At 35.9% G+C, this 17,750-nt stretch overlaps 1 protein-coding gene across 3 annotated transcripts in view; it reads right to left on the bottom strand.

Moving 5' to 3' along the window:
• The window catches only part of RTTN (rotatin), a 160,209-nt gene that overhangs the window by 67,112 nt on the left and 75,347 nt on the right, over positions 1-17,750 (bottom strand). For all 3 annotated transcript variants that reach the window (XM_087439327.1, XM_087439328.1, XM_087439329.1), the window contains exons 29-32: positions 10,777-10,905; positions 9,964-10,074; positions 7,988-8,146; positions 6,649-6,720 (exon numbers count right to left, since the gene is read on the bottom strand). In XM_087439327.1, coding sequence (XP_087295453.1) covers positions 6,649-6,720; positions 7,988-8,146; positions 9,964-10,074; positions 10,777-10,905 — 471 coding nt within the window. The remainder of the gene's footprint in view (positions 1-6,648; positions 6,721-7,987; positions 8,147-9,963; positions 10,075-10,776; positions 10,906-17,750) is intronic.

Here is a 17,750-nt window from a genome sequence, read left to right on the forward strand (position 1 = left end):
TCTTCTAAAAATTCAAACAATTCATTGAAAATATTTTTAACTTCTCAAAGAAAACCAAATATCTGAAATATGTACATGTTACATAACCATTATTTATTTTTTATTTGATTTATTTTAACTAAGCATTAAGCCTGAATCCCCATTCTCCAAATGCCAAAGCTTCCTAGTGGCAATGGCTTATTACCAACAGACTTTTACCCAGGGCAAGGAAGCCAAGCCCAGCATATGCACAAAAGACATTCTGACTCAGGCTTTCCACAGATGACTAATGGTACAAAGGTCAGAACAATGAAATCTTTCATGCATACACGAGGCTCTGCTCCATAGATCCATCAGTAATGGATGGGGCTGTCTTCTGGCATAGCAGGGAAATCAGCATGGTCTAATAGCTCTGTCTCAAGATGTCTACATTCTTACCAGCCTTGCCCTCAGGTGAGTGCTGGGGCTGCCAGATCATCTGCAAAATTGCCAGGGAGAGCTGAGAAGGACAGCATGCAAAGAAAGAAAACTCTTCAAATCACTAGGTGCTATTACAAATAAATTTGCCAAGAAAACAGCAAATTAATTGTGTCATAAAACACTCCAATTAATTGAAAATATTGTTCTCAAAGATGCAAAATTATGAATATAGTTAAAATGATATTGCTTCTTTGACACCAATATTTATTGTTTTGGGAAATCAATACTCATGATTCACATCAATTAACTTGAAAATATTGTTCTCAAAGATGCAAAATTATGAATATAGTTAAAATGATATTGCTTCTTTGACATGACTATTTATTGTTTTGGGAAATCAATACTCATGATTCATGATGAACACATTAAAAGATGAAAAATATGCATTGATAATTATCACATCAAATTTGAAAATGATATATACTATAACTATAAATGAGTCAACTATCTATCTAAAACACACACATAAACACATATGCAGACAGTTACTTGCTGTGTCCACTAAGAATGCATGGAAGCAATGACCCCCAGGAACAATGAGCGTATCTAGAACCCAAATCTCGTTTCTAAATACCACCTCCATTAAAAGAAATCAGGGCTCTTTGAGTAAATATCTGTTCCAGGCTGGGGCTGGGAAAGTCTAGAATATATTGCTATACCAGAAAGTAAGGAAGTGCTCAAAGATTGAGGAAGACATGTTAAAAAGACATAAGAGTCTTCATGAAGGGGCTTCTCCTAGCCAAATTTGGAACAATTTGAACATCTAAATAAATAATGATAGAAACAGATTATAACCCACGAAACAAAGTAAGAATCCTTGAGTCATACTGGTGTAACTAAATACCAAAATAGAGAAGAAAGGAAGGCTCTTCCTTACAGTAAAATGCAATTAAATGTAAAGGAATGATGAAATTAGAAAATCATTATTTGGCAACAATTCTGCAATCACTGCTTCAGACAAAAATTATGAATGGAAGATAAAACTAGTGAAAGAGGGCCGGTCCCGTGGCTTAGTGGTTAAGTGCTCGCGCTCCGCTACTGGCGGCCCGGGTTCGGATCCCGGGCATGCACCGACGCACCGCTTCTCCAGCCATGCTGAGGCCGCGTCCCACATACAGCAACTAGAAGGATGTGCAGCTATGACATACAACTATCTACTGGGGCTTTGGGGGAAAAATAAATAAATAAAAAATTATAAAAAAAAAAAAACTAGTGAAAGAATGTTGATGAGAAACAGATATTTGCACAGTCTCAAAGTATCTGCCTGCAAAAGAAAAAACTGTAACTCTACAATGGAGAAAACAGGCAGACTCTACCTTAACAAAGTAAGCAAAGTAAACATCACCAATAATAGGACAAAGACTTACCATGTTTCCTGACATAATACACCAAGAAGAACACATCATTTCTATGGTTTTTCTGCTAAAAATGCATAACCTCAATGTAATCATGAGGAAAAAGACAAACCTAATTAAAGAACATTACAAAAACTAAATAGCCTGCACTCTTCAAAAATGCTAAACTCTTAAAGATTTAAGAACTATATTAGATGGGCCGGCTCCATGGCTTAGTGGTTAAGTGCTCGCGCTCCACTACTGGCGGCCTGGGTTCGGATCCCGGGCGTGCACCGATGCACCGCTTCTCTGGCCATGCTGAGGCCGCGTCCCACATACAGCAACCAGAAGGATGTGCAACTATGACATACCACTATCTACTGGGGCTTTGGGGAAAAAAATAAAAAAAAATAATAAAAAAAAAAAAGAACTATATTAGATTAAAAAAAAAAACTAAATAGACATGACAACTATATGTAACATGTATTCCTGAATTAGAGCCTAGATCCTAATTAGTTGTTTTCTTTTCTATAAAAGGCAGTAGCGGGACAACTGGAAAAATTTGAATAATTTCTCTATTTTGATAATTATTATTATGATTATGTAAGAGAACGTCCTTGTTTTTAGGAAATTCATACTTAAGAGCTTAGGGAAAAAGAAGCATTATGTCTGCAAGTCTTAAACAGTTCAGAAAAAAGATACTACACAGAGCTAAAGCAAATTTGGTAAAATTATAACATTGGGGGAAATCTGGGTGAAGGGATTATAAAAACTGTTGTACTGTTTCTGCAACTTTTCTATAAGTCTAAATTTTTTTCAAAATAAAAAGTTTTTTAAAAAAATAAAATTATGTGCCAATTCAAAGTCCTATCACAAATATGGAAAGGAACTAAAGCATGAACATGTATATTTACACAACAAACTGACAACTCACTCTATTATTTAAGCATGTGAAATAACCTTTACATTTAAATGTGTCATATCATTTTCAAATGGAAAGAACAACTTTCACATTACAAAAATTACACATAAGCTACCACCATCATACATAAAACACTGTAGTACTGTTCGCTGGGTATGTGTTTGTCTTCTTCTCCACAAGCCCTATGCTGCAAAGGATTAAATCTGATCACCCGTGAATCCCCAACATTCAGGTACTCAACAAACACTTATAGAAATGAACTGAAACAAACTACATAGATAATCCCTGTCTAACGAACAGATTTCTTGTTATAATCAACTCTAAAATTCTGTTCTCGTTGTTAAAGTTGGAGGGGTATGGATTTGTGACCAGTCCTCAAACTAAATCCAGCAACAGAACCTTCCACATGCAGGAGTACCAAATCTCAGTCGGCCTGTGGGAAACCAGTTTACAAGACCCTGGAAAGCTGAAAGCCATGACACAGTTTAAGGGCCCTTAGACCTGATTCTGTTTTCTCTCCCTAAGAGAGGGATGTAGCCTTGGACAAGGAAAGCCCAGTATTTATAAACACCGCCCTTAAAACAGTGTCCTAAGTAGAAAAGATATGTGGCACACCCAGGGCTGACGCATCGAGGACTGGGTTCCCACGCAGCAGGAGCCCAGTCTTCAGGCCCCTCTCAGGGAGGCTGGGTGCCAAGGGAAGCTGTGCCAAGACAGGCTCTCTATCTGCTCCTATTCTCTGTGACCACCCCCTTTCAATACGTTTCTGTATCCATGGAAAAATAAATGGGGCCTTCAGCTACAAAAGTTAAGACCTGATTTTTAACTTTATTTACTCAGCAATACCATTAATACTAATGGGGTAAATGGAATGCTTTGCACATTTTTGTGCATTAGCAAAGACTGATGGAGCACTATCTTCTCTGTGGTGGGGACTGGAAAACACATTTAAAAATATGTTAAAAATATGGTCCTGAAATATATATTCTATTTAGGAAGATTAAGTTAAATGGTAAGAAATAAGACAAGACAATAAAGGTGATATATGAAAAACAGCCAATTTAATGGTATAGACATTAAATGCTATTGTTTTTCAGAAAAGAGGAAGATTAAAACGGATTGTAGTGGTTAGTGAAAGTATATTTTAATAAATACTTTTTCAAATTAAAAAAATACGTTTTAGATGATTTATGTCTCACTTTGTTCCAGAAAATATTTAAGGCCTATTACAAGGAAAGGTAAATTATAATATGACAGTAAAAGTATAGCAGGGATGAAAGAAAAACAAAGGTATGAAGATACTGGACTGAGGAATAAAGCTAAAAAACGTATAGTATAGCACAAGAGCCACATGTGTAGGAGGGCTCTAAAACTTTCTAGCACTCAACAATAAAAGGAAACACAGCCAGTTACATAACTCATAATTTATATACACAAATTATTACCACTCAGACGTTAAACAATTCCAGACAGTCACGTGAAATGGGAACTTACGCTGTGTGTGTGGGGGGGAAGACTTTGGAAAGGGGCAGTAATCGTAAAGAGAACACTCAGAATGCCCAGTGGAACAGGAGTACAGTGCATCAGTTTAGCTTCAGGCATCAAAGTGCAAAGTAGTAAAAGCAATCCTCTTGGTAAAACATAATGAATCAAATACCTACCTCACTCAAAATAAAATGTTCACAAAGCTCCCAGATACTGGTGCTACTTCCTGCTCTATCCTCCAAAACACTGTGAAATGTACACCAACATAAGTACATGAAGTGTTTGGTTGAATAAGATTGTTATTCATCATTCTACCAAAGACAGTTTTAATTCTAGAATACTGGATATATAACACCTTCTTTCTGGCTATAATAAACTGGCAAAGGTCACAACTTCTTGGAGATTATGCAAGTCCATTATCTATATTTGAAGACTTTCTCCCTTCTTAGAGCAGCTGTTTCCATTTTGGGATGTAAAGTACCACTAAACTTTTTTAAAATTGAGGGACAAATACTAGGTAACCAACTATTTATATTGCTAAGTGAGGAAACTTAAATCAAAAAGAAAAATAACCAAAAATAGATCAAAAAAAGAGGAAGAAAATCTGGATTTATTGAAAACACACAAGACTGTCCTTATCTTTGTAATTTTGCCTAAGACTAGCAAAAGTTTCATCCTCAAGTGCTGTTTGGGATAAGAGCAGCTCTCAAGTTTTTTTGTTTCTGATCAGTGTAGGCAGGGCAAAAGACTCCAAAAGCTCGCTTAAACCACTATTTTCAACTTTTTAGTAGAAAATTAATTCTGCAATGAAGAACTGGAGAATAACACCACCAACCAGCTGCAGTAAGCATGTCACCAGCAACAAAAAGGAGCTGTCCACTACAGTCATGCATTGCTTAATGACAGGGATACATTCTGAGAAATGTGCTGTTAGGCGATCTTGTCATTGTGCAAACATCACAAAGTGTACTTACACAAATCTAGATGGTACAGCCTACTACACACCTAGACTATATGGTACTCATCTTATTGACTGAAACATTGTTATGCAGCACATGACTGTATTTAACTTGTAAGAGAAAAATGTGAACTTCTATGCATGGTTCTATACTGTAATATAATGTCCCAAAGGCTTTAATAGAGCCCAGAAATCTTATTACTCTTGCCTTTATATTTATTTCAATAATTAAAAATTCATTGGCAGTACATCAAGCTTAGAGTACACAAGTGTCACTAGTTTAACAATGGGAGTAGAGATGATTTGCATTTGAGCCCAAAACAACACATTCTAAAATCTAGTTATTGGATAACAGGCATCAAAACTACTACACTGTTAATATAAACATTAATCCCATGTATTCCTTCCAGTTTTGTCCCGAATGGTTTTATTACAACACAGACTATGAATAAGCAATCATCATCAGATGGCAGTGTTAACCAAGTTAGAGGAACCAGTGGAAAAGAGGCCTGAGATTCTTAATAATTGGCAGTTTACCTGGGTTTGTCAAGTTTGGAGAAGTGAACCTTCCAAGAGTTAAACTAGATCTGGGCCTTGACAACCCCCTGAATTTACACTTCAGGAGACTGCCTGGAAACCTGCCCTCACTGCAGCTCAAATCGATTCTCTAACTCCTCCAAGGATATATTCTAAAGAAAACCTAAAAAGAAACCTTAGATTTGTCTAGGATCCTGGGGAGTAAGATGCAACAGTGTCATAAATATACATATATAGGATGAGGACATGTGCATAGGTAATAGGGTAGAGAAAGCGAATCTTATCGCCCCAGTGAGAGCAGTTCTGTATCCTCCAAATCATCTAAAAAGCCACAAAAAAGTTAGGCAACTATTTACTGACTTGATATTCAGAACACAAAACAAAAAATTATTCAGTAGAAACCAAAGAAAGATAAATTACGACCCTAACTGTGCACTAACCCAGAAAAGGAAAAAGGATGTTAACAGCAATGTATATTTAACTATAAATGAATTCGTATGTAGTTATTATTATATTTGTTATATTTATTATTATTAAATTAGAGAGGCAGCATAGTGAGCTGATAAGAGAAAGACTGCCTGGACTCAAAGCAAAGGTGTGTGATTTAAGGCAAACTATTTAAACTTCTCTGCTACAGTTTCTTAATCAACAAAATGAGGGTAATAATGGCTCACAACTCAAACAATTACACAAGTTAATATTTGTTAAGCTCCTAGAAGAGTGCCTAGTACATAGTAAACACCATGTTAGCTATTATTATTTCTGTTTAAAATTATTTTTAACACTATGGAGAAGAGTTCATGAATCTAATCAAGCAAAGGAAAATTTCTACATTCTCTTGTAAGAGATCCTTGTATAAAATTTCACCATTACTGAAATATATATATGCTGAAACTTTATCGTCAATTAATCTCTAATATCTAGTAGGTTGATAATTATTTAAAGTCACTGACCTGCCAAGTATAATCCTTTATAATTTCTGAAGGCATTGGAATTACAAGGAGATTCTGAAGAATAAATGCGGCCTGAAATTTAAAAAAAAAAAAGTCAATACTGCCATCTTGTTGTCATCCCTGAAATAACCAACGTATCATAATTTAATAACAAAAACCACGTCACTGGTCAACTGCGCATGCTGGGAGGTCATCATGAGAACTGCCAAATGACAGTGCTTGTTAGGTGATGACCTAACACTGATAAAATGACTTCATCAGGAAATATATTTTTTCCTACTTCAGAATTTTGTTGTTTCAAAAACTCATCTGTAAAATCTATTCTGATAGTATTTAAGAAATATACTTTCGTGTTTCTATTACCCCTTACAGATTACACACACACTTGATCTCTCTCTCTCTTCTCTCTCTCTCTCTCGCACACACACACACACCCCCCCCCACGTCTCGCTCCCTTCTCTTATACAAGCTACTCTCAATAAAAAATTGCTAACTAGAAATACAAACTACAAACGTCCAACTTAACCTCCTAGATCTTGAAGATGGTCAAATTAAAGAATCACACTAATATGAATACTGATTATCTATTTGAATGAAAGATTATGATATAACGGGAGGGGTAACAGAGGGGATCCGAAGAGGGTGAAATTTTCAACCCTTCTTAACTGGAAGTCAATGGATAATCTTTGAAGTTGGTAAATCAAGAGGAAGCTACAAGTTGAAGCATTACTATTAAAAAACAAGTAACAAGAAAACTACAGCCTTTGGATTTTGGAACTGGAAACTGGTTAATGGTGGGCCCAGGAGCTGCTGTTTTCTTTATAAGCCTCTAATCCCTATTTTTTTACTGTTTTTAAAAATATTTGCATCAATCATCACTTTGATAAAAACAGCAATGAAAGAAAACCACAAACTCTCTAGAAAGAATTGAAATAGGGTTTGCTTTTCCTCTTATATGTTATATGATAAATACTACAAAGTATTTTGACAGCCCCTTAACTTAAGCTTTATAAACATTAGAGACCCATAAATACTGAGGTAATATAAAAGTAATTTTTTCCTTTGAATTACTTTTCAATGTGTAATAAAATAGAGAAGTTCATATTAAAATACACTGAATTCTGCTTTGATCTTAGAATAAAGGACTCCAATTTTTACCGTGAATTAATATCTTTTTCCTTCTTTACTACCATTTTATTTGGGTTTTTCACAGGCAGAACAGATAATGGTCAGCGGTCAGTCACTGTGTTGAATGGGTAGTCAGGTACGGTTTATAAGGACTATCACAACAGATTTCTAAGGGGAAAAAAGGCAGAGGGTGCTAACCAGACAGGCATACCTCCCGGCGCACCATACTGCATTCCGACTGGTCCAGAAGAATGTTCACCACAGTTCCCCAGAGCCCACCAGAAATGTTTTGACAACTGCTTGCCAAGGCCACACAGCCAGTTTCAAGGGTGGTCAGTGCTGATCCTAATCCCAGTGAAGTGAACCTCACCTGTTCAAATTAAAGAAAAAGTTGTCAAATCAAAGAATTCAGATTCTTAATGTGAATTCTTAATTTTTCTGGTACATAAAATATCATACTTTTATGACATTGTCTTGATGATCCTAAATTAAAAAACACACTTATAGAAAACAGTGTCCTTAAGTTTATAAATGAATAAAACTCCTATTCCACGATTCTAGAAAGCATAATATAGAAAATGAAAGTTAAATAAAAGCAAATGTCACAAAGTCAAAACCAGGTATAAATAAGAATAAAAATTATAGTTCAAAAGCCTTTTCTAGGGAAAGCATAGGGCATTTACGTATCTTCTTTGAATACAATTCTTGTTTAGTCCTTACTTTTAAAGAAGGTGCCTATCATTTTGTTCTACCTTCCTCAATTTTTTAGTGTTTCTTCCAAGTAAATGGTTTTAACTTTTCTGAAACTTCTTTTCAAAAAGAAGTAACCGAATTATCTTTATTTATAAGGCATTTAGTATCTTCCCCAAAATTATTTTAAAAGAAACACGTTTCAAATAAGATTGATGTGGTGTGATACGTATGCTGTAGTACCACTGCTGCTCAAGCTACACGTCTTGGTGAACTTCTGAATTCTGATTCCAAAATAGTGTTTCACTGACAGCTCAGAGTAACAAAAAATAACATAGTCATAACATAGTCAAGCAACAAGTCCAAGTTCGATGTGTCTAAAGAATGTAACCTCTAAGTTCAGATCAAACAGCATTTCTACAAATCAAGGTTTTTACTATAAGAGGATGTAATCATTTCTTGCTTGAAATTAGTGGGCAGTGCCTACAGTTAACGGTACCATATTATATACTTAAAAATTTGCTAAGAAGGTAAATCTTATGTTGTGCTCTAATCACAAAAGTAAATAAATAAACAATCAGACAAACAAATAAAAAATTTAATAGTAAAGAAGAAGGCAGGAGGAAGCTTTTGGAGGTGAATTACACATTGATGGCATTGATTGTGGTGATGGTTTCACAGGTGTATACTTATCTTCAAACTCATGAAGCTGCACACATTAAATATGTACAGCTTTTTGTATGTCAATCATATCTCAGTAAAGTGATTTAAAAAAAAAGAAATTAGTGGACAAATGGCTAAAACTGGAAAATTCATTAATAATATAAAACTTTGCACTGTAACAAGTACTATGCTACTAAATGACACCCAAATCTCACTCAGCAGCTATCCTTCTACACTGTTTGAAAATGGCTGGGCTTCTTCAATAATTTTTCACAGTTCTTTCTAAAGTGATAGATTCCATAATCCTTTCTTTCTTTTTTCTATTTTTAATCTGTACTCTAATGAGTCTGACTGAAGATGGGGTGCTACGAACTGAATTCTGCCCCCTCAACATTCCTATGTGGAAGTTCTAACCCCCAATGTGACTGTATTTGAGGACAGGGCTTTTAAGAGGTAGTTAAGGTTAAATGAGGTGATAGGGTGGGGTCCTAATTCCACAGGATTGGTGGCATTATGAGAAGACAAAGAGCACATGAGAACACAGTGAGAAGGCAGTGGTCTGAAAGCCAGAAAGAGAGTTCTCATCAGAACCCAAACATACTGATACCTTATCTCCAGCCTCCAGAACTGTGAAAAAATAAATTTCTGTTGTTCAAGTTATCCAGTTTATGGTATTTTGTTATGGCAGCCCAAGCTGACTAAGATGGGGTAAATAAAACTTAAAGTATAGTCACTAAAATAACCCCATTTTGGAAAATATGAGTATGTATATATGTTTTGTTTCATGTGTTTTTTAATCTACACATAATGGACTTGATTTTCCTTTGCGCTGACCTCTGGGTCTCGATCAACCCATAACGGAATCAACCAAGCCAATCCTTGCTGAGGAGGAGGGTGTTCTTCACTGTGACTGCCCAGAGGCAAGAACCAGAGTGGCATCCACTCCTAGCATGAGAGAAGGGAGACACAAACACACTAGGTAAGTTTCTAAGAACAAAACAGAGGGAGTTTTAAATAACTCAGAATTTTAAAAGATCAAAACAAAAAATTTACTTAAGACTTGGTTTTAATTTATTATTTAGCCAAAACAAGGCAAACAAAAATCTCAGCTTCTCCTTAAAAAGTTAAAAATAGGGGCCAGCCCAGTGGTGTAGCAGTTAAGTTTGCATGCTCTGCTTTGGCAGCCCAAGGTTCGCAGGTTCAGATCCCAAAGGCAGACCTAGCCGTGCTGTGGCAGCGTCCTACATACAAAACAGAGGAAGACTGGCACAGATGTTAGCTCAGTGATAATCTTCCTCAAGCAAAAAGAGAAAGATTGGCAACAGATGTTAGCTCAGAGCCAATCCTTCTCACCAAAAAAAAAGGGGGTTAATAATTTTTCTTCAGAACAGCTATTCTCCCCATGATTTATACAAAACGTATTCCACAATGCATATTTCAATCAAAAGAAGTTTCAAATAAAATTTAGATCTGTGTAACACACAACTTCTAAGAAACATCTTAGTCAAAAATCATTTTTGTCTCCTAGGAAGAAAAGTCAGAAGAGACATTTTCATATAGCAAATTTACAGGTTTGAAATGCATTAGACACAGCACATTCCTTTTCTAGCAAGTGTTCAGGAGACAGGCAGCTTTCAACACTCTCACCGAGCTCTGGGCCTGGGCCATCATCTCATGAGACAAGTGCAGCAAGCAAAGAACTGTGCTCTTTGTGACGCCTTTTCCCATGAAGGACATAGCATTTCCTCCACGCTCCACATAAAAGGAAGTAATGACCTGAAAAACAAATGTAAACTATTTTGTGGTGGCTTTACTCTTGAGTATAAATATATAACTTTCTACTGACTTATCTGAATTGAATTCTAACCACATAAAGTATATATAATATTCTCAGTTTATACATCTAAAAACAGTTAAGATGATAAATTTTATGTTATGTATATTTTACCACAACTAAAACAAATATTCTTAGTTTAAAATTTTTCCCTTTGGAACTTGTACAAAGGATGTATACTACCCTCCTAGGAGATTTTTGTGATTTAGAATATGCTCATAACATTCTTCAAATGTTATAGTATCCTTTAGGTAAAAGAGTTTATAAATATCATGTTGAAAAGTATACTTAGAAATTGCCGGGCCAGCCTGGCAGCATAGTGGTAAAGTTCGCATGCCCCACTTCAGCAGCCTGGGGTTTGCAGCCTCGGATCCTGGGCACAGACCAATACACCACTCCTCAAGCCATGCTGCGGGTATGTCCCATATACAAAATGGAGGAGGACGGGCACAAATGTTAGCTCAGAGCCAATCTTCCTCAGAAAAAACAAAAATACAAAGAAATTGCTAGCTGTATAAAACTATTATTGACTACCAGGGTTAGGCTAGATTTTCTAAAATTATGGTTTAAATGTAAGTGGACATTTTTTTCCACTGCTGAGCATCTGAGATTTCTATTCCATATTTAAGTACATGTTTATAATTTAAATCCTTGGCTCTCAACTTTTTCTCTCCCATGTATCTGAGGGATTTGACAGCTTTCCATCAGTAACAACCAAAGAAAAGTTTTTTATCTGAAGGGCTATGCCTCTAACTTAGAAGCTGAATCAGAATGGACATGCGGAGTTGGGCAACAGTACTTTGAGGAAAAGTCCTTCCATCTGATTTAGAAAATCCTATAAAATATGTGGCAAACTCTTTTGGAACATTTCTACATAAATCACTCAGGGGTTTAATAAATATTTGTTCACTGACTGAATAACAAGAGCCTTCATAGCTTTCAACTTTTAAATAAAAAAATATTCAAAGTGACAAAAAACCACTTATAATTCACAAAATTTTAATAAAAAAGACTGCTAACTATATTTAGGTACCAATAAACTACGAAGGAAAAATTTGTTGTGAGTCAAAACAATCAAAACTACTCTTTATCTGACTAATACAAAAGAAAGTATTTCAATTCATCCACCCAAGGACACTGAATGCTTTTATTCATCACAGAATCCTTTAATGTAAGCCATTTTGTCTTATAATAAAGTCTACTTTTTAGTTTGGATTTTTTTCAACTCATGCAGCAATGCAGATTTAAAAAAAAGCATAAATCATAAATCACAGCTTATTTAATATAGGCAATTTACTCATAGGTAATGTGGGGGCTTTGACCTAAATTAGAATTTTCATAAACCAAATAATTTTATATTATGTCTGAAAAATGAATGAAGATTGGCCAGGGGTTAACTACTATGACTGATCACTACATGGGCTCTGTTCTTCTATTCCTTCTACATGTGTATGTTTGAAATTTTTCATAATTAAAAGTTTAAAACTCTAAGGGACTATCTGAGCAATAAGATACCTGAATGATTAAGCCCTTATTATCTTCCTGTAAGTCATCACTGGAGATAACTATATCTAACATCTGTGTAATGGTTTTATCTCAAGCTTATGAGCGACAAACCAAGAGCTTTGTAATTATCTCCTTTCAACTTGACCTTTTTGTCAGATTCCTGGAATTATACTTCATATATCTGGTCTTAAGAATTTAATTATCATAGTTTATTCACCTATCATAATGAATCATGCTCAGTTTTAAAGTCTCATTTCTCAACCAGAGAAAGCAAATACTCACATTCACAGTTCACCACGCAGAAACAAAATATCTGATGTTAGAAATATGGCTCCTTTCCAAAAAGGAATCAGCTTTAATTAATAAGAAACTATGAAGCAAATCACTCGGACAATGACTTTGTTCTGATGTTCATTCACATAAGCTTTACTTTCTTCTTTAAAAGGTAAATTTAGTCAGCAGTAAAATAAAGAAAGCTGTTTAGCTAAATAAGCAGAAGGTCCCAAGTAAGATTAAATGGGACTCTGCTACAATTTCTAACAAAAGTGACAGATCTCTTCGTATTATCTGCCAGTCATTTAATGTAAAGACATAAACATTTTCTTCCGAAGACGTTGTATGAAGCAGAAATGTACTCCTCTGTTTATACCAAATCAAGATTTGTTAATCAGGGGCCGGCCCCGTGGCGTAGCTGTTAAGTGTGCGCCCTCCGCTGCTGGCGGCCCGGGTGCGCACCGACCACTGCTCGTCAGGCCATGTTGTGGCGGTGTCCCACATAAAGTGGAGGAAGATGGGCACGGATGTTAGCTCAGGGCCAGTCTTCCTCAGCAATAAAAGAGGAGGATTGGCATGGATGTTAGCTCAGGGCTGATCCTCCTCACAAAAAAAAAAAAAAAAAAAAAGATTTGTTAATCAGGTTTTTCACAACTGTGGGATATTATAACACAGGGACTTTACTTTTTATCTATTTCTTAGCTAATAAACTGTGCTGATTTTTATTACCTTAAAGACAACTGAACTCAGAATGACGTTATTGCCTTTTTGCCTCAACTTCTTACCTAGAACTAAGCCCTTTTGTTCTCCAATACCATAGAAAGCTCATGTTAATTTCTGGTATTTGAAACACAGGTATAAGTCTCTCCTCTTACACAATTTTAAAAACAAAAGGACTTTTGATAGTTTCTACATGTAAACAACCTAACATTTAACTTCTTCAATTACTGCTGTAGCAGATGCTCAGATATTCCTGACTCGAAACACATATAAATCACTGTATAGAGGAGATATGTTCCAAGAGGTTTATAAATGAAGTATTTATGTCACATTACAAATAATGCTATAAATTAGGCATTTGTAGATTAAACTACATTTTAAACGCATTAAAGGAGCTGATTTTTAATAAAACATTATGCTAAGTCTTTAGCTAATATATCTGTTCTAAAAATTCATACATTTCTGATCATGGACACCTTGAAGCATGGGATAATTAATTAATATACTGGGAGTTTACCCTTTTTTAAAATTTATAAATACTCAAGGGAAAAAACTATTTTATTAAACTTGCTACACTAAAACTCTAAATTTTATAGTACAGGTAAGAGTATTTAGGATTTTGAAATCTTTTTAAAAAACAAGATTACTTTTGGGAAAAAATTCTAGATAACATCATGTGAAGCATGATCTCTAGTTGAATATACCAATATCACCTAAAGCATGATTTAATAATGACAACAGAAAAATTAAACACACATCATTTACATTCATTTGTCACATTTCCAATGTTATTCAAACTGTATTCTAATTTAAAAATCATATGTAAGACACATATAAATTAAATTATCCACTATCCATCCACTATGTATAAATCACTGGGCTAGGCTAATCGGGAGCTCTGGGAAGTAGAAATGGTCCAAAGATGACTCTCACAAGCTCACAGTCTAACAGATCAACTCATAAACGAAAACAAAAACACAACGTATTAAGCACCATAATAGTGGCATATACAAACTACTGCAGTACGGTACATAACTTACAGAAGAGACCAGTTAGTCAAATAATACTTACTGAGCATCATGTCCAGAAGAATAAAAAAATGCTTACTCAAGGAAGGTAAATGAAGAAGTGAGATTGTAAATTTTGTGTAGAGACTGCCACCAAAAAAAAGAAGAAACTATACAAAGGAAATAGATTTTTTTTTTTTTTTTTTTTACCCAAATACTAATTACAACCCATCACCACACACATGTACCAAATTATCCCTTTCACCCTCCTCCCTCCTCCCTTCCCCTCTGGTAACCACCAATCCAATCTTTGTCCCTATGTGTTTGTTTATTGTTGTTATTATCTACTACTTAATGAAGGAAATCATACGGTATTTGACCTTCTCCCTCTGACTTATTTCACTTTGCATTATACCCTCAATGTCCATCCATGATGTCACAAATGGCTGGATTTCATCATTTCTTATGGCTGAGTAGTATTCCATTGTGTACATATACCACAGCTTCTTTATCCATTCGTCCCTTGATGGGCACTTAGGTTGCTTCCAAGTCTTGGCTATTGTGAATAACGCTGCAATGAACACATGGGTGCATGTACCTTTACAAATTGGTGTTTTCAAGTTCTTTGGGTAAATACCCAGCAGTGGGATGGCTGGATCATATGGTAGTTCTATCCTTGATTTTTTGAGGAATCTCCATACTGTTTTCCATAGTGGCTGCACCAGTTTGCACTCCCACCAGCAGTGTATGAGAGTTCCCTTCTCTCCACATCCTCTCCAACACTTGTTGTTTCCTGTCTTGTTAATTATAGCCATTCTGACGGGAGTCAGGTGATATCTCATTGTAGTTTTGATTTGCATTTCCCTGATAGTTAATGATTTTGAACATCTTTTCATGTGTCTGTTGGCCATCTGTATATCTTCTTTGGAGAAATGTCTGTTCAGGTCTTTTGCCCATTTTTTAATTGGGTTGGTAGTTTTTTTGTTGGTAAGATGCATGAGTTCTTTATATATTTTGGAGATTAAGCCCTTATCAGAAGTATGGTTTGCAAATATCTTCTCCCAATTGTTAGGTTGTCTTTTCGTTTTGTTGATGGTTTCCTTTGCTGTGCAGAAGCTTTTTAGTTTGATGTAGTCCTATTTGTTTATTTTTTCTATTGTTTCTCTTGCCCGGTCAGACGTGGTGTTTGAGAAGATGTTGCTAAGACTGATGTCGAAGAGCGTACTGCCTATGTTTTCTTCTAGAAGTTTCACAGTTTCAGGTCTTACATTCAAGTCTTTAATCCATTTGGAGTTAATTTTTGTATATGGTGTAAGGTAAGGGTCTACTTTCATTTTTTTGCATATGGCTATCCAGTTTTCCCAACACCATTTGTTGAAGAGACTTTCTTTTCCCCATTGTATGTGCTTGGCTCCTTTGTCAAAGATTAGCTGTCCATAGATGTGTGGGTTTATTTCTGGGCTTTCGATTCTATTCCATTGATCTGTGTGTCTGTTTTTGTGCCAGTACCATGCTGTTTTGGTTACTACAGCTTTGTAGTATATTTTGAAATCAGGGAGTGTGATACCTCCAGCTTTGTTCTTTTTTCTTAGGATTCCTTTAGCTAGACTTTTTAAATAAGCTTTTTTATTTAATGAGAATATCCATATACAACAGAAACTTCAAGAGATGTAGGGAAAAATTTAAGTGGAGATAAGACTCAAAATGCAAGATTATAAAGAGCCTTATGCACTTGAAAAAGGAGGTTTGGACTGAAAGGTTTCCGATTTTTCAAGGATAATCTGATGGCAGATAGAGACTGTTTGATGGCAAGAAGGAATGTGCAGCATGAAAAGGAATAGGAAGTTATGGATACAATTTGCTCAAAACATTCCATGTCTAGAATGCCCATCACTACTGATCACTTTAGTAATCTTTCAAAATCCATCTCTACACTGCCTCCTCCAAGCGCCTTTCCTGAAGTCCTAATACAGTTAACGACCCCAACCTCTGACTATATCATTGAACCTCTGGCTATCACTGAACCTTTCAAGGCAAGCAATGCCGACAGATTTGGTCAGTAAGGAAAGAATGAGCCGTTTTTAGATTCAGACAGTTAATTACTTACATAAACAGCAAAAGCAAGAGTTGCCAAAGGTGCCAGCTCCCAATGTCCCTTATGCAGGGTAACACTGAAACAAAGGGGCAGATGATAGCCATGCAGATGGTAGGGCACTCTTGCTGAGGAGCTCACGCCATTCTGCACTAAGCCATTTATAGCCTGCAGCTGTACCCCAAGGGGAGCAACACAGAAAGCCCAGGCATCAGAACCCAGGAGGGGATAAGAAACAGGCTGTGACAGACTTCCTAACAGATCGAAGTGAATGAGCAATGGCCTTGTAGCAGTTCCTCACAAGCCTCTCATGTTGTCATGTTCCAGAAGGATCACAGGAAGTTCTGCAAGACTAGATCAGCCGTGATTAAGCCTTGCCTCCGTGGCCTACGTGCATACATGCAAGGTTGCCAGGGCACCATGGTGAAGCTGTTCTCTTACGGAACCACATACAACCACATCGTTGTTCTAGTTATTACAACATTCTGATAATGTGTTGAACTAAATGATGATGAAAACGTGGCACATCAGAATGTGTGGAATAAAGTGAAAGGCATGCTTAGAAGGTAATTAGAGCTAAAAATGTCTATTTGAGAAAAGCTAAAAAAAAAAAATCAATGAAGGCTCTGCCTTAAAATATTAGAAAAAGAGTCATAAATTAAACCAAAAGGAGATGGAAATAAGTATAAGCAGAAATTAATAAAATAGGGGAAAAGCATTAAAGAGGGGATCAACAAAGCCAATGGTTCATTCTCTGAAAAGACTCATAAAGCACACAAACCATGAGTAAGACCAATCAAGAAAACTGGAGGGAAGGAGTAATTAGTGTCTGCAATGAAATGGGACCTCACTACACATCTGACAGATATTTTAAAAAAGGAGATGATTTGATGAATAATTTTAGGGCAGTGAATTCAAAAATTTAGATAAAATTCTAGAAAAACTTACTAAGACTGACACAAAAAAATAGAAAATCTGAGTAATTCTAGATTTTTTCCCCCAGTAATTCTATCAAGATCATAATGGTTTACAACATTGTATAATTTCGGGTGTACATTATTGTTTATGAGTTTCTGGATAGACTTCCTCGTGCTCACCCCCAGCAGGCTAATTATTGTCCATCACTGTACATATGTGCCCCTTCACCCCTTTCACCCACCCTCCAAGCCCCTTCCCCTGGTAACCACTA

Source organism: Ceratotherium simum, chromosome 14, assembly GCF_057802395.1.
Source record: "Ceratotherium simum simum isolate JZ-2026a chromosome 14, ASM5780239v1, whole genome shotgun sequence".
Lineage (NCBI taxonomy): Eukaryota > Metazoa > Chordata > Mammalia > Perissodactyla > Rhinocerotidae > Ceratotherium > Ceratotherium simum.